The sequence below is a fragment of the Erythrolamprus reginae genome, chromosome 4, assembly GCF_031021105.1.
Source record: "Erythrolamprus reginae isolate rEryReg1 chromosome 4, rEryReg1.hap1, whole genome shotgun sequence".
Lineage (NCBI taxonomy): Eukaryota > Metazoa > Chordata > Lepidosauria > Squamata > Dipsadidae > Erythrolamprus > Erythrolamprus reginae.
Window position 1 is genome coordinate 79,628,390 of NC_091953.1, and position 23,699 is coordinate 79,652,088.

The 23,699-nt window shown below is 46.1% G+C and overlaps 1 protein-coding gene across 2 annotated transcripts in view; it reads right to left on the reverse strand.

The window, feature by feature from the left end:
• The window catches only part of SMS (spermine synthase), a 128,399-nt gene that overhangs the window by 40,738 nt on the left and 63,962 nt on the right, over window positions 1–23,699 (reverse strand). Inside the window, exon 7 of one of the 2 annotated variants that reach the window (XM_070750718.1) lies at window positions 22,424–22,513. In XM_070750718.1, coding sequence (XP_070606819.1) covers window positions 22,424–22,513 — 90 coding nt within the window. The remainder of the gene's footprint in view (window positions 1–22,423; window positions 22,514–23,699) is intronic. The other variant, XM_070750719.1, reaches the window with a different exon arrangement.

Genomic DNA, 23,699 nt, shown 5'->3' on the forward strand with positions numbered 1-23,699 from the left:
GACATGAATAAGACAATAATGAAATTCATTTGGCAAGGGAAAAGACCAAGGATTAGTTTAAAAAATACTATAAGATGCAAGACCAAGAGGTGGATTCGGACTCCCAAATTGGGAGCTTCACTATCAAGCTACAGTGATGACATGGATTAAGAAATTGATTATGCTTAGAGATAACTTATGGTGTTAGAAGGACATTATTTACAAATAGGATGGCACATATTTGTGTTGTATGGAAGACAAAAAATACATCATTACTCCCAGAGACATAGTATAAGGAATTCGTTATTTGCAATTTGGGAAAAGATGAAAAATAAAAATTATTCAAAAGTACCATGCTGGATTTCAACAATAGAAGCTTTGACTCACCCAGTAGAATAGACTGGAATAATATTCCAAGATATAGAGATATAACATTGCAGACAAATAAGTTAAAATCAGCAGCAGAATTAAAAAACAAATTAAAAACAATAAAAATATACTGGTATACAAATACACAACTACAAGCAAGATATGAAAAAGATATTAAAGTAGATGGTATTAATCTTGGAAAAACAAAATTGGATGAAATTTTATTTGGCTCAGATGAAAATGTGATTAAATTCTTTTTAAAGTTTTATTTATTGAAGTTTGCAAACTAAATATATAATGTATATACATCACAATATCTTTTCTTTACAGATCTTACCCATTTCATTATATTTCTTATATTTCCATTTTATATACAATATATTTGCATTTATATACCTATCCATTTATATTTACCTTTACATACTATTTATTGCATTTTATGTTTATCTGTTTTTGTATGCCATTACACATTATATCACTATAACTTATCTTTATTCTCCATCCACTTGTACCATATATTCCAAGTATCATAGTACAGTGATCCCCCGCTCGTTGCGAGGGTTCCGTTCCAGGACCCCCCGCAACGAGCGGGTTTTCGCGAAGTAGCGCTGCGGAAGTAAAAACACCATCTGCGCATGTGCAGATGGTGTTTTTACTCCCACAGCGCTAGCGAGGAGCCAAAGATTGGGGGCGGCGCGGCTGTTTGCCGCCGGCATGGAGGGCTTCCTAGCAGCCCCCCAAACCCGGGTTGGGGGTCCGGGGGGCGCTGGCTCTCGGCGCTTTCGAGCTGAGTCCGGGAGCGAATTCGCTCCCGGACTCAGCTCAAAAGCGCCGATAGCAAGCAGCAAGGAACGGCTTGTCCACGCTGGTTCTCGGCGCTTTCGAGCTGAGTCCGGGAGCGAATTCGCTCCCGGACTCAGCTCAAAAGCGCCGATAGCAAGCGGCAAGGAACGGCTTGTCTCGGCGCTTTCGAGCTGAGTCCGGGAGCGAATTCGCTCCCGGACTCAGCTCAAAAGCGCCGATAGCAAGCGGCAAGGAACGGCTTGTCTCGGCGCTTTCGAGCTGAGTCCGGGAGCGAATTCGCTCCCGGACTCAGCTCAAAAGCGCCGATAGCAAGCGGCAAGGAACGGCTTGTCCACGCTGGTTCTCAGCGCTTTCGAGCTGAGTCCGGGAGCGAATTCGCTCCCGGACTCAGCTCAAAAGCGCCGATAGCAAGCGGCAAGGAACGGCTTGTCTCGGCGCTTTCGAGCTGAGTCCGGGAGCGAATTCGCTCCCGGACTCAGCTCAAAAGCGCCGATAGCAAGCGGCAAGGAACGGCTTGTCTCGGCGCTTTTGAGCTGAGTCCGGGAGCGAATTCGCTCCCGGACTCAGCTCAAAAGCACCGATAGCAAGCGGCAAGGAACGGCTTGTCTCGGCGCTTTTGAGCTGAGTCCGGGAGCGAATTCGCTTCCGGACTCAGCTCAAAAGCGGCGAGAATGAACGGCGTGGGCGGGCGAAGGGCGGGCGGCAGCGAGGAGTTTGCGTGGGCGGTGGGGAAACTCCTCGCTGACGCCAGCAAGAGGGGGAAGACTCAGGGAAGCCGCCCAGCAGCTGATCTCCCGGTTGCCATCTACGCATGCGTGCCCATAGAAAAAACGGGCACGCATGCGTAGATGGTATTTTGACTTCCGGGTTGAAAAATAGCGAAGTACCCTGTTCGCAATGGTTGGGGACGCAATAAACGGGGGATCACTGTATTCTGAATCACTTGTTCCCTTGATTTCCATAGTCATTTTGTCCATTTCAGTGCATTTATATATTTTATCAACTGTATTCTTTTCTTATGGCATCATTTTATTTTTCCAGAATTGAGCATAGGATATTCTAAGCAGCTGTTATATGTGTTATTAGATAATTCATTCTTTTAGGATATTTATTTCCCATATTGCTAGTAGCATATTTTCTGGTGAAAATTCAATTTCTTCTTTTGTGATCTCTTTTAACCATTTATGGATTAGTTTCCAAAATCTTTTTGCTTTTGGGCAGGACCATCACAGGTGAAAGAAGGTGCCATTTTCTTCATTACATTTCCAACATTTGGAGTTTAAATTTGAGTAATTTTTTGCCAATATAGAGGGTGGTAAATATCTATACAGCATTTTGTAAAAAAATTCTTTGAAGGCTGCTGATTTCGTTATTTTTGTTACAGTTTAAATTCCACAATTTTTCCCAATCGGCCAGGTTTCATAGGACCTTTTCCTGTTGAAAAGGTCATAAATCGAGTGACCTACACTCTGACACTGCCCAGCTACACCCTATTTTTCATCGCTCTCTCCTTGTTCCAGTCACCCCTGACTCTCCACTTCAGCCACTGGTTCCAGCCCCTGCTGTTCCTGCCAATAACTGACAACCAATTCCAGTACCTGGTGGACTGGTTGGAAGGCGTGCCTGGAAATTGCTTCTGGATGGATGCCCGAGATTTTGAAGCACCTGAGTTATTTTTCGACTTTCATGTACATTTTCCTTCTAAACCTAACCCCATTTACCCACCGGGAGAGGGGAGCAGCCATGGGGAGAGGGATGGTGTTGTGTGTCTTCCCTGTTAGCGTTTAGAAAATTCAGACTCAGAAGATGGGGATGAAATAGAAGCTGTCAATTTACCAGATTTAAGAGTTGCAGAGGGAGTTAGTGAGGAGGAAGAAGCAGACCAACCATCAACTGAATGCATGCAGACAAATGTGCCTTCTGACAGCTCAAGCGTAGAAGACAGCAGATGGATAAATCCAAGGTTCAGAAGGTTGCAGAAAAGAATGGAAGAAATTGTGTGTGTGTGTGTGGGGGGTGATATACTATTTTAGAGTGTTTAAGTTAATTAATTAATTACATCATTTCTGGAATAGAATGGAAGAAGAATAGCTTTCATCAAAGTGAAATCAAGCCAAGATAGCAGAGAATGTTTCTAAGCAGACAGTGAGCTAATTAGAGAGATAAATAACCTTGTATCCAGTCTGAAGGAGTTGAAAGTATTTTCCTCTGTAACAGAACTGTATTTTATGAGGATTGAAGTGGAAGAAATAAAAGAAGTGTTATTTGTTTGAAAATTAACTGTATGTGAAGCTCTTATTATTAACAGTCAGCCAATTGTAGCCTGATTCAGAACAATCTACGATCCCAGCTACTATATTGGTCATAACTTCTCCAAGGTTTTCTTCTTTGGTTTCAATTATATTCTGAAACCTTAAGAAATAAGAAGATCTCTTCATTTCAAGATGGATTAATGAATTTTCCAACTCTTTATTTGAGTTTTTCAATTTCTGGTCCATCATTTCAATTTTTCTTTCATTTTGTTCTGACTTTTTCTCTACTATGGTTATTCTTTGTTCATGGTTTTGAATTGAGGCTTGTATCATTTCTATTCTTTTATCCAGCTTTGATATGTCTGATTTTAATTCTGTATGATTGTTCGTTATTATTTCTTGGAGTTTGAAGAAATGTTCAGGGTAGAACTGATGTTCTGCATTAAAGTTGTTCCTCCTTTTTCTTTTTCTGTCGATAACATCTCATCAATCTATCTCTGTGCCGCAGGGGAAGAAATATTAGTAGATATTGTTGGGACTGGTTTCTGTCATATTTGGAGGATTGCTTTTCATTCTTCTTATAATTTGTTCTTTTTGCTCTAGAATTTTGTAAATTCTGTTCCAAATGACCATAAAAGCCCTAGTTTTAGTTTCCCTTTATAAATAAGTTTGTTAAATTTGTAGCTGCATATAATCTATAATAATGTTGCACAAATAATCTTAATTAAGTTCTCCTAATTCTAAATCTGAATATACTACCCAATTACAGATAATACATATGCACTACAGTGTTCCTTCGATTTCCGCGGGGGATGCGTTCTGAGACCGCCCGCAAAAGTCGAATTTCCGCGAAGTAGAGATGCGGAAGTAAATACACCATTTTTGGCTATGGACAGTATCACAAGCCTTCCTTTAACACTTTAAACCCCTAAATTACCATTTCCCATTCCCTTAATGACCATTTACTTACCATTATTACTGGTATTCACCATTGAATAAGACACTTAGTGATCCTGATATTTATAAATATAATTATTTATTAACAATAATTATTTTTTTTGTTATTTATTTGCAAAAATTATTAGTTTGGCGATGACATATGACATCATTGGGTGGGGAAAAACGTGGTATAAGAAAAAAACCGCGAAGTATTTTTTAATTGATATTTTTTGAAAAACCGTGGTATAGGCTATTTGCGAAGTTTGAACCCGCGAAAATCGAGGGAACACTGTATATCAAACTATTTTCTCTTATCAATAGATTAACAATAGGCAATATTTATCCTAGTTTATGGTTCTTACAATACTTCAATGTAGAGGAAGGGAAAGAAAGAGAGAAAAAGGAAAAAACAGCAACAGAGACAGGAAGGGGGGCAAGATGTGAGAAGAGAAGAAGAAAAGCCTGTTTAGTTAGAGTTAGCTTAATTAAATATTGATTTTTAAACAATAGTTAATAATTTATATATATTTATACCGTGTTTCCCCGATAGTAAGGCAGTGTCTTACTATCTTTTTACCCCCAAAAGCCCCACTGTGTCTTACTTTGGGGGTATGTCTTATATTGTCCTGGGCAATTTTTTAATTTCTTATTTTAAAATATGTAATAAATAAAATCTAGAAGTGGCAGAAGCGCGGGTGAGTGGAGGCGGGCAGGAAAGGCACGAACCGAGGGTTTTAAGCAGAAGGCGGGGGCGGTTCAAGCAGCGTTCCGCCGTCGCCGCCGCTCCTGCGTCTTTCGCAGAAGTTCTTGAATGGTGGCGGCGGCCCTTGATCGCAGCCGATGAGGATCGGCTTTCTTCGCTTCTCCTGCTGCTTCCTTTGCTTTTCCGCTGCTGACTAAGGCGACGCCGGCCGGGCAATTGGAAGGTACCCGATAGCCCTTTTCGTCGCCTTTCCCGGCGGGGAGAGCAAAGGCGGCAGCGGGAGTAGTGGAGGCGAGGCGGAGAAGAAAGAAGCGGCGGATAGCTGGCGAGGCGCCGGCTAGAGGGCTGGACCCCGCCGCCGCCTTTGCCTCTTGCCCGGCAGGAAAGGCGACGAAAAGGGCTATCGGGTCCCTTCCAATTGCCCGGCTGGCGTCGCCTTAGTCAGCAGCGGAAAAGCAAAGGAAGCAGCAGGAGAAGCGAAGAAAGCCGAACCTCATCGGCTGCGATCAAGGGCCACCACCATCATTCAAGAACTTCGCTTCTCCTGCTGCTTCCTTTGCTTTTCCGCTGCTGACTAAGGCGACGCCGGCCGGGCAATTGGAAGGGACCCGATAGCCCCTTTCGTCGCCTTTCCCGGCGGCAAAGCGGCGGGGTCCAGCCCTCTAGTCGGCGCCTCGCCAGCTATCCGCCGCTTCTTTCTTCTCCGCCTTCTCCGCCTCGCCTCCACTACTCCCGCCGCCGCCTTTGCTCTTCCCGCCGGGCAAGAGGCTGGGCGAGCAGGCCGAGGTGCTGGAACTGGGGGTGCCTGTCCTTGGCATGAACGGCGGGCAGGTGGCGCTCGGCACCCGGAATCCCGTCTTCTCGCCACCGCCCGAGCTCCCTCCGGAGCCTGCTGCTGCCGCCGCGCTTCCTCTGCCGGCCGAGGAGTCCTTATCCGCGCCGCGAACTGCTCCGACGCCTCCCTCGCTTTTACTACCGTGTTTCCCCGAAAGTAAGACATATGTCTTACTTTCGGGGTATGGCTTATATTAGCCAACCCCCCTGAAACCCCCCATATGTCTTACAATCGGGGGGGTCTTACTATCGGGGAAACACGGTAGTATTTATACAATAAATACTATAAAATACTATAAATTAAAATACTAAATTTACTCAAAAGGATTATATATGTTATGGGTATTATATGCTCTTAATACTATAAATACAGAAAAAATATTTTTATATTGATCTATTACAATAAATTTCCAAAAGATCTTTACTTTCATCAGTCACCAATAACAGCTGTAAGGTCCTCTGTTTCTTATTCCATACTCTTGCTGAAGTTCTAGGCAATCAATCTTGTTGAGCCGGGAGAAGCTATTTACAATCTAGTATCTAAGTCCTTCAGGGGATTCTGTAGTTTTTTAAGTCTCTAGATTTCTCTTTTCCGCGTCATTCCCACGTTTGCTTTCTCCGCTGATTCACCGCAAACTGCACAAAGAATTCCTTTTCATCAAATCAACAATTAGTGTCCACAGTTCACAATTCTATATCCTAAATCCTCGATCCTCTATTTGTCTCTATTATTTTAGATCTCCAAAAACTCTATTATTTTCAATCCCCAAAAGCTCCGATTTCCTGGTGCCGTTTAAACCGCTCTCTGATCACCTCGCCTTTCTCCCAGTCACTCAATATCCCCGCTTCTCAATCCTAAATATTAAATTTAGGGTACTCTGCTTCACTCACTACTCTCCCTGCTTGGATTCCGTTCTGCTGCTCTGTCTGCAGTCCCCGCTCTCCGATCTCTGCTCCACACTGCCAAACAGCGGATTGTGAATTAACCAGTATCCACTGAAATCAGGCTCGATTGGATATTCAATAGCAATGTCAGAGCTTGTTCTTTAAAGATATAACTTCCACAGTTTATAGGGATATTGTCCAATCCTACTTAGGAGTTCAAACAATTTTTTTATCAGATATCAATCTTGGCTGAAGTTAGTTCTTTTCTCTCAATCTCACCTTCGCCACTTCTGTAGTTCGTGAATTCCTTCTCCTTTATCTCCTTTTCGGATCTTATCTTTTCTTCCTAAAAACACTCTTTTGTTATTATGAGTCTTTCTTTTAAGAAAATTCAGTCTGTGTATGGCAACTTACTCTTTGGGAACAATCTGTATTTTCTCACTTGCTTCCCTCTTGTGTGGCTCATTATGGTTTTAGGTCCGCCATGCTGCGAGCATCAGAGGCAGATGCTTTTGCCCCCTATAGGGAGGGTTCCCTTCGCACCAGATGGCGAATGCCTTCTACCAGCTGGTGCCCGGTTATTCCCTCTTCATTCATGTCGCCCTTCAGATGATCTGTGTCCTGAAGGATCTCTGGGATCAAAAGAAAAAACAGCCTCAGGAGGGAACAATCCCTCCTTGCAGCTGCTTCGCCCCACGTCACCACTGGAATAATTTTTATAATTGAATTAGAATTTGAACAAGTTAAGGAGACTATGATAAAATGGATGAGGAATATAGGTTATACAATAGATATAGATAGGTGGCAGCAATTATGGGAGAGAAATTATAAAATGACGATGTCAACAGCATTTAAGAGAATATGAGGAATATAGGTTATACAATAGATATAGATAGGTGGCAGCAATTATGGGAGAGAAATTATAAAATGACGATGTCAACAGCATTTAAGAGAATATGTATAAGATGTTTTATAGATGGCATATATCACCAGATAGGTTAACAAAAATGTTTAAGAATAAATCGATGGAATGTTGGAAATGTAGTCATGTATATTTTATGTGATAGACCTGTAAGGAAGCCAAAAAATACTGGACAGAAATTTAACACTGGATCAAGAAGATATTGAAAAGATTAAAACCTGAAATATTTTTGTTAGGTATTTTACCAGAAAAATTTAACAAAGAAGAAATATATTTAATTATTCATATAGTGACCGCAGCTGGAATTATATATGCACAAAATTGGAAGCTGAATAGAATACCAAGAGAAAGAGAGACATTAAAGAAGATTATGGACGGTGCTGAAATGAATAGACTTACTTTGAGAGTTAAAGATAAAGAAGATTTGGAATACTATAAAATTTGGGGAAAATTTTATGAATGGATTGAAATTAAAAATAATTAAAATAGATAATTATAGATAATTATTTCAAAAGTGATGTAAAAGAATTAGAAATTGGATGATGAAAAGAGAAATGGTGGTAGTGTAAAATAATTATGTAACACAAATTTAAAGTAGTTTAAGATTTATAATATTTTAAATGTAATTTTTTTATTCTTATTTGTCAATTAGTTTAATTGATGGGACGAGGAAGTCATGATAATTTAAATGAAAATAGAAATTTAAAATGCTCTCTTAATTTTTTACTAGATATGAAAGATACACACACACAGAGAGACAGATATATGAAGGTCTTGGCATATTCGGGTTTCTTCCCCTGTAGGGTTCAGAGATTTCTGGCGACGCTCTCCCTGCTGGCTTAGAAACGAGTCTCACTGCTATCTGTGGGACCTGCTATTCTTCAAAAAAGGTGCCTGAAGTGGCAATGCAGTCCAGCACCAAGGGCTTTATTATTTCGATTTTTAGGCTTTCTTGCAACCTCCCTCCCCACATTCCTTGTCACGCTGTGTATTGCCAGCCCCAGAGACATTCAGAGACATTCAGTAATTAAATAGTTAACTGTGTGTATGTTAGTTAGCTCCACCCATTATGATGTAAAATCCTGCCTGTCATACTTCCATCACTTCCTTTCTTCTCCGAAGAATCCATCTTCCTTTTCTTTGTCTTCAAAGATGTAGCACGCATAGAAGATGCCTGAGTTAGGCATTAGATATATTTTCTTATTTTCTAATAAAAGTAACTTCGTTTGAAAGCTGTTTCTCTACTTTAATCCATCGACTCCAGATTTGATTTATTATAGTCCACTCGGGCTGTAATTTACCTCCTAAATCTGACATTTCTTCCTGCAAGCATGTCTCTATGGGTCAACGGAGAGAGAGAAGGAAAGAGCGTACACACATGGGGAGGAGGGGTGTTGGACTACATTGCCACTTTTTTGAAGAATAGCGGGTCCCACGGATAGCGGTGAGACTTGTTTCCAAGCCAGCAGGGAGAGTGTTTTGTATTTCTAGTAACACTGACAGGGCGAGGCTTGCTCCTGAAAATGCAGTGCAAAGATGGCAAAATAAAGTCTCCTCAAAGTGAACCTGCCTGCCTTCCCTTGCCAACTTTGCTCTGCTGCTCCCTCCCTCCAACAAGGGGCCCCGCCGAGTCAGACCTCAACTCTCTTCCCTCAAAGGCGGCGAGGCTCCAGCCTGAGGAGCTAGCCTGCTGGGGAGGTGTTTCTCCTTCGGTTCCTGGTCCCCACCCTGCAGAGCTGACCCTGGTGTCGACTCCCTCCAGGTGGGTTCTGCGCGGACTGCCGGAAAACACTGGGGGGGTGGGGACTCCATTCCTTATTGGCCCATCGCTTCGGTTTGTCTTGTCTTTCAGCCTTGCTGAATGTTGCCTTGCTTGGGGGAGGCTGAGGGGGGGTCTCGGATGAGGTTCCTTGAGTTCATCAAGATGCTCTTCAGCATCTGCTCTCAGGGATGGAGGAGAATGCGTGGGAGACCCCGATCCAACCTCGAAAGCAGCAGGTCCCGCAAGCCGTCTGCTCGGCCAATGCAGGGCGCAGTACCTGCCAATGTAAGGTCCAGGATACCTTCGCTTTAATTTAGGTTTGCCCAGTGAAGAGCTAGCAGGTGCCGCCCACTAAGTTGTTTTTTAAAATAATAATAATAGTAATCCTCATCAGCTAGCCATACCCTTGCTGGGATTTGATCCCTTACTGGGATGTGAAGTTACAGGATAGAATCCCAGTAAGGGTATGGCTAGCTGATGAGGCTAAGGAGTTTTGAAGTGGTGGAAGTTTGAAGAGTGGGAGCCCAAACACTTAAAGGATGCTTCTAAGCATCCAACACGGCCCCTGCCCATCCCAAGTGTACAGAGTCCTGGAGGAAGTGTTCAGTGAGAAGGAATTTGATGATCTACACCCCCACTTCCACCCTACTTACTGCACTATTGAAATTTTGCCAGGAGTGAAACTCCCCAAGCTAAAGATGTATTCCCTGATCCCAAAAGAGATGGAGGAACTGAGGAATTACATTGACAGAAACCTAGCCCGGGCTTCATACAACCAGTCAAATTCTGTGTAGTGGCTCTAGTACTACTTAAGAAGTCGGGGTCATTGAGGCTATGTGTGGACCTTAGGGGGATAAACAGATTGTGCTTGGACTGGAAAAAAGCTAATGTAGTTCCTATGTACCCACTTCCCCTAATGAAAGACATGTTGGCCATTTGGCCAAGGAGAAGAACTTTACAAAGTTCTTCAGGGACAAAGATCCTGGAGTACTGGGGAACTGCCAGAGGACTGGAAAAAAGCTAATCTTTCAAAAAGGAAAAAAAAAACAGATCCAGGAAACTACAGATCTATCAGCCTGACCTCAATACCAGGAAAGATTTTGGAAAAGATAATCAAGCAACGAATCAACGAATAAAGCAAACAAAAACATGGGGTTGTCAAAAGCAGATCATGCGAGACTAATCTTATTGCATTCTTTGACAAAGTGACAAAATTAGTCGCCTAGAGGAATGTTGTCGATATGGTTTACTTTGACTTCAGTAAGGCCTTTGACAAAGTAGACCATAACTATTACTAGATAAAGTAGAAAAATATGGGATGAACAGCAATACCATCAGAAGGATTCAAAACTGGCTAACCAACTGCACTCAACATGTAGTGCTCAATGGAACTGCATCTACCTGGAAGGATGTATGCAGTGGAATATAATTATTATTTATTAGATTTGGATGCCCCCCTCTCCGCAGACTCAGGGCGGCTCACAACAAAGATAAAACAATATGTAATAACAAATCTAATATTAAGTCTAAAATAACAACTTTACATTAAAAGCCTAAAAAGCCCCATTATATAAGAAACATGCACACAAGCATACCATACATAAAACTGCATAGATAAGGGGAGATGTCTCAGTTCCCCCATGCCTGACGGCAGAGGTGGGTTTTAAGAAGTTTACGAAAGGCAAGGAGGGTGGGGGCAGTCCTAATCCCTGGGGGGAGTTGGTTCCAGAGGGTCGGGGCCGCCACAGAGAAGGCTCTTCCCCTGGGTCCCGCCAGCCGACATTGTTTAGTCGACAGGACCCGGAGAAGGCCAACTCTGTGGGACCTAACCGGCTGCTGGGATTCGTGCGGCAGAAGGCGGTCCTGGAGATATTCTGGTCTGGTGCCATGAAGGGCTTTATAGGTCATAACCAACACTTTGAATTGTGACCGAAAACTGATTGGCAACCAATCCAGACTGCGGAGTGTTGGTGTAACATGGGCATACCTAGGGAAGCCCATGATTGCTCTCGCAGCTGCATTCTGCACGATCCGGAGTTTCCGAATACTCTTCAAAGGTAGCCCCATGTAGAGAGTGTTACAGTAGTCGAACCTCAAGGTGATGAGGGCATGAGTGACTGTGAGCAGTGACTCCCGGTCCAAATAGGGCCGCAACTGGTGCACCAGGCGAACCTGGGCAAAAGCCCCCCTCGCCACAGCTGAAAGATGTTTCTCTAATGTGAGCTGTGGATCGAGGAGGACACCCAAGTTGTGGACCCTCTCTGAGGGGGTCAATAATTCCCCCCCCCCAGGATGATGGATGGACAGATAGAATTGTTCTTGGGAGGCAAAACCCACAGCCACTCTGCCTTATTAGGGTTGAGTTTGAGTCTGTTGACACCCATCCAGACCCCAACAGCCTCCAGACACCGGCACATCACTTCCACTGCTTCATTGACTGGACATGGGGTGGAGATGTAAAACTGGGTATAATCGGCGTACTGATGATACCTCACCCCATGCCCTTGGATGATCTCACCCAGCGGTTTCATGTAGATATTAAATAGCAGGGGGGAGAGAACCAACCCCTGAGGCACCCCACAAGGGAGAGACCTAGAGGTCGACCTCTGACTCCCCCACTAACACCGACTGCGACCGACCAGAGAGGTAGGAGGCGAACCACTGAAAAACAGTGCCTCCCACTCCCAACCCCTCCAGCCGGCACAGAAGGATACCATGGTCGATGGTATCGAAAGCCGCTGAGAGGTCAAGAAGCACCAGGACACAGGATAATTCCCTGTCCCGGGCCCGCCAGAGATCATCCATCAACGCGACCAAAGCAATTTCCGTGCTGTAACCAGGCCAGAAACCTGACTGTTGAGGGCCTAGATACTCGGCTTCTTCCAAGGACAGCTGGAGCGCTACCACCTTCTCAACAACCTTCCCATAAAGGGAAGGTTGGAGACTGGACGATAGTTATTAAATACGGCTGGGTCCAGGGAAGGCTTCTTGAGGAGGGGGCGAACAAGTGCCTCCTTGTTCGGAGCCAGAAAGGACCCCCTCCCCAAAGAAGCATTGACAATCTCCTGGACCCAGCTCTGTGTCACCTCCCTACTGGCCGAGACCAGCCAGGAGGGACACGGTTCCAGTAAACAGGTGGCGGAACTCACAGCTCCAATGGCCTTGTCCACTTCATCAGGTGTCACCAGATCAAACTCTTCCCAGACAAGTGGACAAGTACGGGCCCCAGTCACCTCAACTGACTCATTGTCAGTCAACTCTGCTATCCAATCGGAGTCGAGGTCCGCCCGGATCCGAGCGACTTTATCAGTGAAAAATGTGTTAAAGTTCTCGGCACTATTCTGCAAGGGCTCCCCAACTCCCCCCTAGCTAAGAAGGGAGCGGGTCACCCTAAACAGAGCGGTTGGGCAAGATTCCGCTGATGCAATCAAGGCGGCATGATACGCGCATCTTGCCGCCTTGAGCGCCAATTTGTAAGTCTTAATATGAGCTCTTACAAGTGTTCGATCGAATTCGGACTTACTCTTTCTCCATCGCTTCTCTAGACGTCTCTTCCGGCCTTTCAACTCCTGGAACTCCTTGTTGAACCATGGAGCTCTACGGGGTCTAGTGCCGCGGACAGGTCGCAGCGGCGCAATCCAGTCAAGAGCCTCCGCTGCAGCCTTGTTCCAGGCCTCAGCAAGAGACTCTGCCGAACTGTGGACGAGTGCATCTGGAATAACCCCAAGCACCCTCTGAAAGCCCTCAGGGTTTATCAGGCGTCTGGGGCGGAACCTCCTAGTCAGTTCCACCTCCCTGCGGGGAAAGATTGGAGCCAGGAAGTTGAGCCGCAATAGAAAATGGTCTGACCATGACAAAGGCAACGCTTCTAAGCCCCTTAAGCAACTCTTAAGTCGTCAATAGAAAGATGGCGCCAGACTCTAAAATAAATAGCTTCTTAGATAGTCTAGTATGAGCGTCCAAGTAGCAAATGTCCACGTCTCTGGGGAAAAGAAATCACTAAAGTGCTGGCCATGACCCCTGGTCAGCACCCCCAGTCCACGTCCATGAGACTTAGTTGTTATTTCCTTGAACCTCCCTAACTTTGTGTCCCTCCTGGCTCTTATCATTCGCTTCAGTCGCCCTCCAATGTCCGCTGTTCTCCCTGGGCGGCATCTCCCCTCACAATAGTCCCTTCAGCTCCAAGCCTGCACAACGGCCTCCGTTCTGATGATCCCTCCGACGTCGGGCGCCCCCACCATTCAGCGCCACAGCGTCTCAGGACCAGATTTAGTGACAAAGGTCCAGTTGTTCTGCTCAGCCTTTTCGATGGTACCTCCATGATGAAAATCCACCATGAAAACATCGCAGAGCAGCAGGGCATCAGGATCTTATTGAAGGGTGCTCTCTTCCGGGCTCCAAATCTCTCGAGTGCTGCTACAAAGGACAGCAACATGCAGAGAATGACAGGCGGCTCCGATCTAACTAAAGGCCGCCATTACCGCTTCCCAGCTGATCAATCCAACAAGTCTCTCGCAGAGACAGCAGCGTAGCCAACGGGGCCATCCAAAGTGCCCAGCTCGACGAACCTTTGCAAGTCATGCCGGGCGCAGAGAAGAGCTGAGCGGGGAGCCGCGGTGGCACATCATTCTGGCCGCCCCAAGGCTCTGTTTAAGGCCCAGTACTCTTCAACATCTTCATCAATGACTTGGACAATGGGATAGGTGGGGAACTCATCAAATTTGCAAATGACACCAAACTGGCAAGAATAGCTAACACTCCAGAAGATAGGCCCAAAATACAGAAGAATCTTGACAAACTTCAACAATGGACGCTAAGTGACTCTCGGCCCAATTGAAGAGATTGGTTGTCTCTTCCATGAGACGCTGCGACCTTGTGCCCCCTTGGTGGTTTAGGTGGGCCCTGGTTGCGACATTGTCCATCAACACCTGTACATGCCTGTCTTGTACTATTGGAGCAAATGTTTGTAGGGTCAGGAAAACTGCCCTGAGTTCGAGAAAATTTATATTGATCGGGGATAGGTCTTCTGTTGACCAGAGTCCTTGGGCCATGTGATGTCCCATGTGGGCTCCCCATCCTGAAAGACTGGCATCTGTTGTAAGGATGACCGGATACTGTATGTGGAAGGGAGAGCCCTTGCGCAATGCTTGAGATGTCCACCACCTCAAGGACTCTCTGACCTTCCGCGATATCTGGACCCGCTTGTGGGAATGGCTCACCTTGGCCCTTTGAGCGGGAAGTAAAAACCACTGTAGATTCCGGATATGGTGCCTGACCCAGGGTACGATGCCTATGGCCGAAACCAAGGTCCCCAGTATTTTGGATAGTAACAATAGCGGGACCCGCCTGTGATGCTGGATGCTGGAGATCAATTGATGTATGTTGCGTTGTCTTTCTGGAGAAAGCGATACTGTGTTTGACAGTGTGTCTATGACGGACCCTAAGTGGAGTAGTCTGGTAATGGGAGAAAACTGACTTTTCTCCACATTGATGGTAAACCCGTGGGCTTCTAGTGTTTGTATAGCCTTGGTCAAGTCGTTTCTGGCCCCTGATGGGGACCTGGACAATATAATTATGTCGTCCAGGTAGGCCATCAACCGGACTGATTGATATCGAAGGTTGGTGGTTAATATTTCCAAAAGTTTGGTAAAAGTCCGTGGGGCCGATGAAAGGCCGAATGGCATGGCCCTGTACTGGAAATGTCTCCCCTTGGTACAGAAGCGGAGAAACTTCCGATGCGCTGGATGGATAGGGACATGTAGGTAAGCTTCCTTTAGATCTATGGACGTTAATAGATCTCGAGATCGGATCGATGATAGAATTGTTTGTAAGGAGTACATTCGGAACCTCCTGTATATTATGAAAACATTCAGTTGTTTTAGATTGAGGATTAATCTGCATCCTCCCGAGGCCTTGGGGACGATGAAGATCACCGAATAGAACCCCTTGCACTCTTCCTGACAGGGTACCTCTTCTATGGCCTGAATGTCTAGCAAGTGTGTGATTTCCTTGCGTAATTGTAGTCTCTTTCGTGCATCTCGTATTATTGGGCAGTGAAGGAATCGTTTGGGAGGAGGATGGATAAACTCCAACCTGAGTCCTTGAGAAACGGTGGCCAAAGCCCATTTGTCGGATGATGTGCGTTGCCAGGAGGTGCTGAAGTGTTGAAGTTTTCCTCCTATCGGTTGTAGAGTGGCAGAGTCATTTGGTGTGTTGAAACCCTCTCTGGCTGTTACCCCGAAAGGGTCTTCTCGATTGTTGATATCCGCTCGACCTGTCCTGGAACGATAGTCGATTGGTTCTGAAGGACGGTTGGTTATATTGACCTTGTGCAAAAGGTCTTTGGTTCTGTCCAGTTCCTGAGGTGGGTTCCCAGCGAAAATGCTGGCATCTCGTGTATGGAGTGGACCTGCGGTCCTGTCATCTATTAGCTTTGGGGAGCATTTTCCTTTTCTCTCGGTCCTCTATGAGGACGTTTTCCAGTATATCCCCAAAAAGCATGGAGTCCTGAAAAGGGCCCGAGGCTAACCACCACTTAGATTTTAAGTCCGCCTGCCAGTTTCTTAGCCAGAGGAGGTGGTGCGAGGACAATGTGGTTGCCATGCTTCTGGTTGAGAACTTTGCTGTATGGAGAGTGGCATCCGCCGAGAATTCCGCCGCCGCCAGCAGTTTGCTCAGGTCCTGGCGGAGGCGGCCATCCTCAGGTCCGAGTCGAGATTGCATCTCTTGTATCCACATTATAGATGCCCTATTAAAGAATGACGCTGCAGCAGCTGCTCTGAACCCCCAGCTGGACATCTGATGTGCTTTTCGCAATAATGTCTCCGCCTTTCTATCCTCCGGCTTTAGGCTGTCGCCTGTTTCCGAAGGTACCAGAGCGCTGGAGACAAGCGTCACCACTGGCTGATCAATGGGTGGGAACTCAAGGAGCTTCTCCACCTCCTCATCGAAGGTGTAAAATTTCCGCTCGAGGTTAGAGGGTCCTTGTGCTGTGGCAGGGTGCTGCCAAGGACGCTTGACCCCTTCCACGAAGATCTCTGACGATGGAATATGGTCGGATTCGGGCTGAGGCTCCTTGAGGAGGGTGGCTGATGTCTTGTTTGTATCTGTAGTATCAGTCACCTTAGATGCACCGGGTAGGTCCATTACCTGCTTGGCTTTGTAAAGCAGGGTTCTGAAGAGTGCTGGTTTAAACAGACCCACAGCTGGTGGCTGTTCTGGTGCTGTTTCATCCTCGGATAAGTCATATTCTCTGTCGCTGTCCTCAAATGGAGCCGGTTCCTCAGTTAATGATCCCAAGCCCGAAGGGGGCGGTACCGACCAGAGGTTCCTTGCTTGTGTTTGTTGGGGATGTCTAGTATATTGTTGCACCCCCGCTGCTATTCCTTGTGAGTATGCATTGGAGATAATCTCTTATAGGTCAGGTGGCATCTGTTGCCATGTGCCGGATGGGGCCCTTAGTCCAGCGGCAGTAGGAGTGAATGTAGCTGAACGCCCTTGTGGGCTTCGTACTGAATGGCCTGCTGACCCAGGTCTGGTCCAGGGTGTGCCAGGTGATGCCATGACCTGAGGTAGAGGTGGAAATTGTCTTTCAGGAAACCAGTCCCCCTCAGTCATGATCCCTGTGGGCCCAAAGGTAGATTGGGGGGTCATTGGGTCAGGGGTCGTTGATTGCCTTTGTGTTAGGGGCAATCTGGCAGGAGAAGTGTGGAGGGACGCTTCCAACTTCTGTTCAAGGGCTTTAATTCACTTCTCAGCCTCCTTCAGTGAGGAGTTAGAAGCTGAGGAGTGTGAGGCCTTGGCCTTCGCTTTGGTCTTCCCCTTGCTTTTGTCTTTTAACATGGGGGAGCCGGCCTTATCACTCCCGGTATGTTCCTCCATCGTACTCACAGTTACTTCAGTATTAATTGTCTCTGGTAATCCAGCAGAAGCTCCGGTAGCAAGGAAAACCTCCAAATGCTTCGTCAGTCTGCCCCCAAAATGGCGCTTGAGTCTTCCTCGTCTCTTGCGCCGGCGCACTAGGGTCTCACAGCCCTTTCGCGCCCATCCGCTGCCGGAATTGGCATTTTCGCGCCTTCCAGAGCGATCCCAGTGCCGGCCAATATCGGCCTTCAAAAATGGAGGCGCCCATGCCGATCCGCGGTCTCAGGGCTTGCCGCTCTTTGCCTTGCCGCCGCTGTGCTACCCACCGGTCTTTCAAGGGCTCTGTCCTCGTCTCGGCTCAAAACCGCCTGATATTGTTGCGGCGGCTGTGGCAGCGATTGTCTTGGCGGCGGCGTTTTCCAGCGTCCGCCTAACAGCTGAGAGGCGCTTCTCAAATCGGGGCGATGTCATCTCTTGGGGATGTTTTCGAGCCTCCCAGTGGGGGTGGGGCAGACCCCCCACCCACCTTTGGCTCGCAACCCTAGTTTGGCCTCGGAGGCCAGGGACCCCAGGCTGAGGTGCTCCTCTCCGGGGCAATTCCATCGGAGGGAAAAGGACCGCTGAGGAGTAGCCGTTGGGGTGGTGCCCGCAGAGGGCAGAGACCCCATCCAAGCCGTCTTCACCATCTGAAAGACAAAAAGAAAAAACATTAAACAGGTAATTTACTATTTAACCTTAAGAGCAAAACTCAGCAGTCTCTACACTGTGACTGAGTTTTTAAAACTGAGCTCATGGGGACTGCAAGGGAGCGGTGCTCAATTAATATGTAAATTTTAACTCAGTCTCTACCAATAGGATTGGTAAACTACCCATGTTGCACTCTCCTTCCAAGTGCAGTGGAGAACTAGCCGGACCTTCATGCCACTCTTAAATTTCCTGGGAATTTGTTCCAGGCTCAGGTTCATAAGTATAAAATGGTTCTTAAGAAGAGGCAAAAAAATCTTGAACACCCAGTTTTTATCTAGAAAAGTTCTTAAGTAGAGGCGTTCTTAGGTAGAGGTACCACTGTATGTGGTACATTGCTCAACAGTAGTAACTGTGAGAGGGATCTTGGAGTCCTAGTGGACAACCATTTAAATATGAATAAATAAAATGAGCCAGCAGTGTACAGCAGCTGCCAAAAAAGCCAACACAGTTCTAGGCTGGATTAACAGAGGGATACAATCAAGATCACACGAAGTGTTAATACCTCTTTATAAGGCCTTGGTAAGGCCACACTTGGAATACTGCATTCAGTTTTGGTCACCACAATGCAAAAAGGATGTTGAGACACTAGAAAGAGTGCAGAGAAGAGCAACAAAGATGATTAGGGGACTGGAGGCTAAAACATATGAAGAATGGTTGCAGGAACTGGGTATGCCTAGTTTAATGAAAAGAAGGACCAGGAGAGATATGATAGCAGTGTTTCAATATCTCAGGGGTTGCCACAAAGAAGAGGGAGTCAACTATGGTCCAAAGCTCATGAGGGTAGAACAAGAAGCAATGGGTAGTAATTAGACAAGGAGAGAAGTAACTTAGAACTGAGGAGAAATTTCCTGACAATTAGTGGAACAGCTTGCCTCCAGAAGTTGTGAATGCTCCAATACTGGAAGTTTTTAAGATGATGGATAACCATCTGTCTAAGCAGGGGATTGGACTAGAAGACCTCCAAGGTCCCTTCCAACTCTGTTGTTGTTGTTGTTGTTGTTGTTGTTGTTGTTGTTGTTGTTGTTATTATTATTGAGAGCATATGCACCAAGACAAATTCCTTGTGTGTCCAATCACACTTGGCCAATAAAATTCTATTCTATTCTATTCTATTCTATTATTATAATACACTACAGAGTGAGGATCAAGGAGGGTAACAAATGGAAAACTGCCTTTAACTGCCCACTAGGAAGCTACCAGTTTATAGTAATGCTGTTTGGGCTACAGGAAGCCCCAGCAGTATTCATGCAGCTATTTAATGAGGTACTGCATGACCACCTGTACAAAGGGGTCCTAGTGTATCTGTGGGGTCATTCTGGAAATAGTGAAGGACTGGCCTGCAGTACCTCAGTCCAGTCCAGCTAAGGCCAACTAGGCATCAATTTGCAACATGGTGGTGACCATCTGGGCAGTTTTAGATCTGCAGCACTGCCCTGGAGCTGGCAGAGGGATGCCTCTACCCCTTATTTATTTATTATTTAGATTTCTATGCCGCCCTTCTTCACAAATTTATACACATGCCCAGGAGGGGCTTGTGTCCTAGGGCAGCGTTTCCCAACCGGTGTGCCACGGCACACTAGTGTGCTGCGAGACATGGCCAGGTGTGCCGCCAAGCTCCAGCTGGGCGGGGCGCTGCCGGTACTTCCGTACTGGGGCTCCCGCTCGCAGCTGTTCCCCGGCTCCTGCTCGATGCCGCGGTTTTCGGCACTCTCCTGCTGGGCCCCAAAGGAAGGAAGGCAGGAAGAAGGAGAGCTCCATTCTTCGCGCCTTTTTCCCGCCTTCCTTCTTTGGGGCCCAGCAGGAGAGCGCCGAAAACCGCGGCATCGAGCAGGAGCCGGTTGACAGCTGCGAGCGGGAGCCCCAGGACGGAAGTACCGGCAGCGCCCCGCCCAGCTGGAGCTTCTCTGGCATCGACGGGAAGTGTCCTTTGTGGCCCGGCGGGAGGGCACTGGCGATGGGAGCGGGGGGGGAGTGGCCGCAGCGGCCGCAGGGAGTCGTGGGGAGATGGCAGCGGCGAGAGCGCTCTCTCTCTCTCAGCTGACTGCAAGCGGGAGCCCTGACGGTCGCGGTTGGACGTGCTGCTGGATGTCGTACATGCTGGTGCTGCGGGCCTGGCATATACGGTGTCCAGCAGCACGTCCAGCTGCCACCGTCAGGGCTCCCGCTTGCAGTCAGCTGAGAGAGAGAGAGAGAAAGAAAGAGAGACATATAAGAGAGGCAGAGAGAGAGAGAAAGAGAGACATAGCAAGAGAGGCAGAGAAAGAGAGACAGAGCAAGAGAAAGAGAGAGAGAAAGAGAGACATAGCAAGAGAGGCACAGAGAGAGAAAGAGAAAGAGAAAGAAAGAGAGACATAGCAAGAGAGACAGAGAGAGAAAGAGAGAGAAAGAAAGAGAGATAGCAAGAGAGGCAAAGAGAAAGAAAGAGACATATAGCAAGACAGTGAAAGAGAGAGAGAGAGAGCAAGAGAGAGAGAAAAAAGCAAGAAAGAGATAGCAAGAGAGACAGAGAGAGAGAGAGCAAGGGAGAGAGAAAGACATAGAGGAAGGGAAGGAGGGAGAGAGAAAGAGAGCAAAAAAGAGAGGAAGAAAGAAAGAAAGAGGGATGGAGAGAGAGAAAGGGAAGGAAGGAAAAGAGAGAAAGAGGGAGAAATAGAGCGAAAGGGAGGAAGAGAGAGGGGTTTTTGGTCCAAACTTTTCTTTACCCCGCCCCCCACCCCGCCCCCCCCTTTCAGTGTTCCCCAGGATTTTGAAAATATGAATAATGTGCCGCGGCTCAAAAAAGGTTGGGAAACACTGTCCTAGGGGGCCATCTTGCCCCACAGGCAGTCCTCATGGGTTAGAACTAAAGCCCCAGGCACAGGAACCAATGCCATCCATGGCCAAGGTGGTCTGCTTGCTCTTGTGTGCTGGTGTTACTGTTTGGGGGCAGAAACAAAGCCTTCAACTGAGCAAAGCCCTCACATCCATGTCCAGCCCACCAGAGCTTGCCATGCCAGGGGAAGAATGATACCCGTTGTCCCACGGCGCACCACCGCTTGAGCAGGAGGAAGAAGAGTGGTGGGGATTGTGCCAGTCAACCAGCCAAGTGGGAGTAGGTCAGGCAGGACTGGTAAATTGGCTCCTGCTGCCAACAGCTTGGATGCCCAGCTCCATCCAAGCTGAAGAAAACAGAGCTGCAGTAGCGGGACTGCCCTCCAAGATTGCTTTTTTTTTCTTTTCTTAGTGCCTCATTTGCATGCAGATGGCTCACTTACACCCAGGCAAGCTCCTTGTGGGACAATAGGTTCTCATTCCTCCCCTGGTGCAGCAAGCTCTGACAAGCTGGACGAGGGGCGAGAGCTTCATTCTTACCCTCAAACAGTAAGGCTGGCACATGCAAAGCTCTTTTGCCCAATGCAAAATTCCTCCAGAGGCTGCATTTGTCCTTCCTCCTCCTGCACCTTCTTCTATGCCTGCTTCTGCTTTCTCTTCCTCTTCCTGGTCCTGTTTCCTTTTCCTCCTGCTATCTCTTCTTCCTTCCTATGCTTCTTCCCCACTTTCCTCCTCTCCGTCTCCCCGCAAAACGGCTCTTTGCACACCTAAGTTTGTAAGACAACACGCAGCTGCCGAACTTGCAACCAGGTGCTCCCCCAAAGCCTCAATAGAGGGGAACCTCTCCAAGATATGTGTGTGACACCAGAACATCTAATTGGAGGTGAGGAAAGAATTCATTATTTAATTAGGCAAAAACAGAAGGAACTAGGTAAAGTTGGTTTTGTTCAATGCATGCTGAAATGATATACTCAATAAAGTTATGATTAAAGAGATCTGATTGTCTCGAATTGCTGGCTTGGTTGGGTTTGTCAGTAGGAACTTTGACACATAGAGTCATAAAAAATGACAGATAAGAATAAATATATTCTACTACTATTAGTAACAAAGCATCAATGTTTCAATCAAGACATTATCTCCTATTCCAAATATATTTCCCATTTATTTATCATTCACTAATTTACAAGATTTAAAGCCCACTGATGTTGAACAGCATACAATTCCCTTTGCTCCCCTAAACCAAAATGGCAACTGAAACCAAACCAAAAAACCCCAGTGTTAAATATCCAAAATGTGAAATTTTCTGCATATTTAAAATAGTATTAGCTGTATTAAAATAGAGTTAGCTCTATTTTAAGGACATCCTGCATTTATATACAATTCATACCATTACTTCACATCAACAGTATTGATAATAGAACATATATATTGACAAAATTGGCTTTGGATATTAAAAGCAAAGAGTATAACAAATAATTGAACTTATTTCTACGTACTTTCCAGAAACAAACACTTTTGAGAAAAACATACAATGCAATAAATAAAATATATACCTGATAGCATTCTCCTTTTACATTGTCCAAGACATCGCCACATGTTTTACGCATGTATTTTCGACACCCATCAATCACCATTTGGTCAATGTTTTTGATATTAATAAGAATGAAATAACTAATTTTGTTGTTATTATAACATTCTCCATGTTTTTTGTTTACCTTGAAAAGCCTAAATTGTATAATGAACATACCACTAAAACATTAATAAATGGACAGTTTCCCAGGAGCCAAATAGTTTAATTGAAAACATTCTTAGAAACAAATATATATTTATTATAATTCTTTGACATAAGACCTCATATTAATCAGAGTATTTTATCCAATTGTATCATCCATCCTTAGAACTGAGCCACTGGCAGATATAATGGCCATCCCTGTAGATTCTCTCTCTTTGGCAGATGGAGTGAAATAGGGGTTCCAACCTCAGGCTTGGTGCCGGGCTGCAGAAGTGGCAGATGAGCACAAGCTCAGATGCTACTCATGTGGAACCATCCCCTCCCTTCACTGCTAGTCTGCAAAGCTGGAAAGGTTGAGGACACTACCTGTACAAAACTCTATTATAGTACACAGTGGTACCTCTACTTAAGAACGCCTCTACTTAAGAACTTTTCTAGATAAGAACCAGATGTTCAAGATCTTTTTGCCTCTACTTAAGAACCATTTTCTACTTAAGAACCCGAGCCTGGAAAATTTTCCCAGGAAATTTGAGAGTGGCACGAAGGCCAGGCCAGTTTCTTGCCATTCCCCCTTTAATCCTGGCCATCTGGACTGCCAGAAGAGCCTTTGGCAGTCCAGAGCGGACAAAGCATTTTCCTTTCTCTGGGTGCTGAAGAGGGAATAAACCTCTGCCAGCGCCCAGAGAAAAGAAATGCTCCCTTCGCTCTGGGCAGCTGAGGAGTCACCACAGTGAAGGAAAAGCACTGTCTACAAAGCAAGTGAGCGAGAGGAGAAGGGAGCCCTTCAGCATGGGAAGGAAGAGGCAGCAGGTAGCAGCAGCAGCAGCCAGTGTATGGGAGGCGTGTGCTCCTCCTCACGCCTCAGAGTCCCTCTTTTTTTTTTTAAGCCTTAAAATTTTGGATTTTTTTTTTTATTCCCCTCACATCACCTTCTTCCTTCGGCAGCGACCGTCCTCCTCCTCTTCTTCCTCCTCCTCCTCCCACCCAAATTCCGAGCGTTTATTTCTTTCCTAATGGGTTTGCATGCATTATTTGCTTTTACATTGATTCCTGTGGGAAAAATTGCTTCTACTTAAGAACATTTCTACTTAAGAACC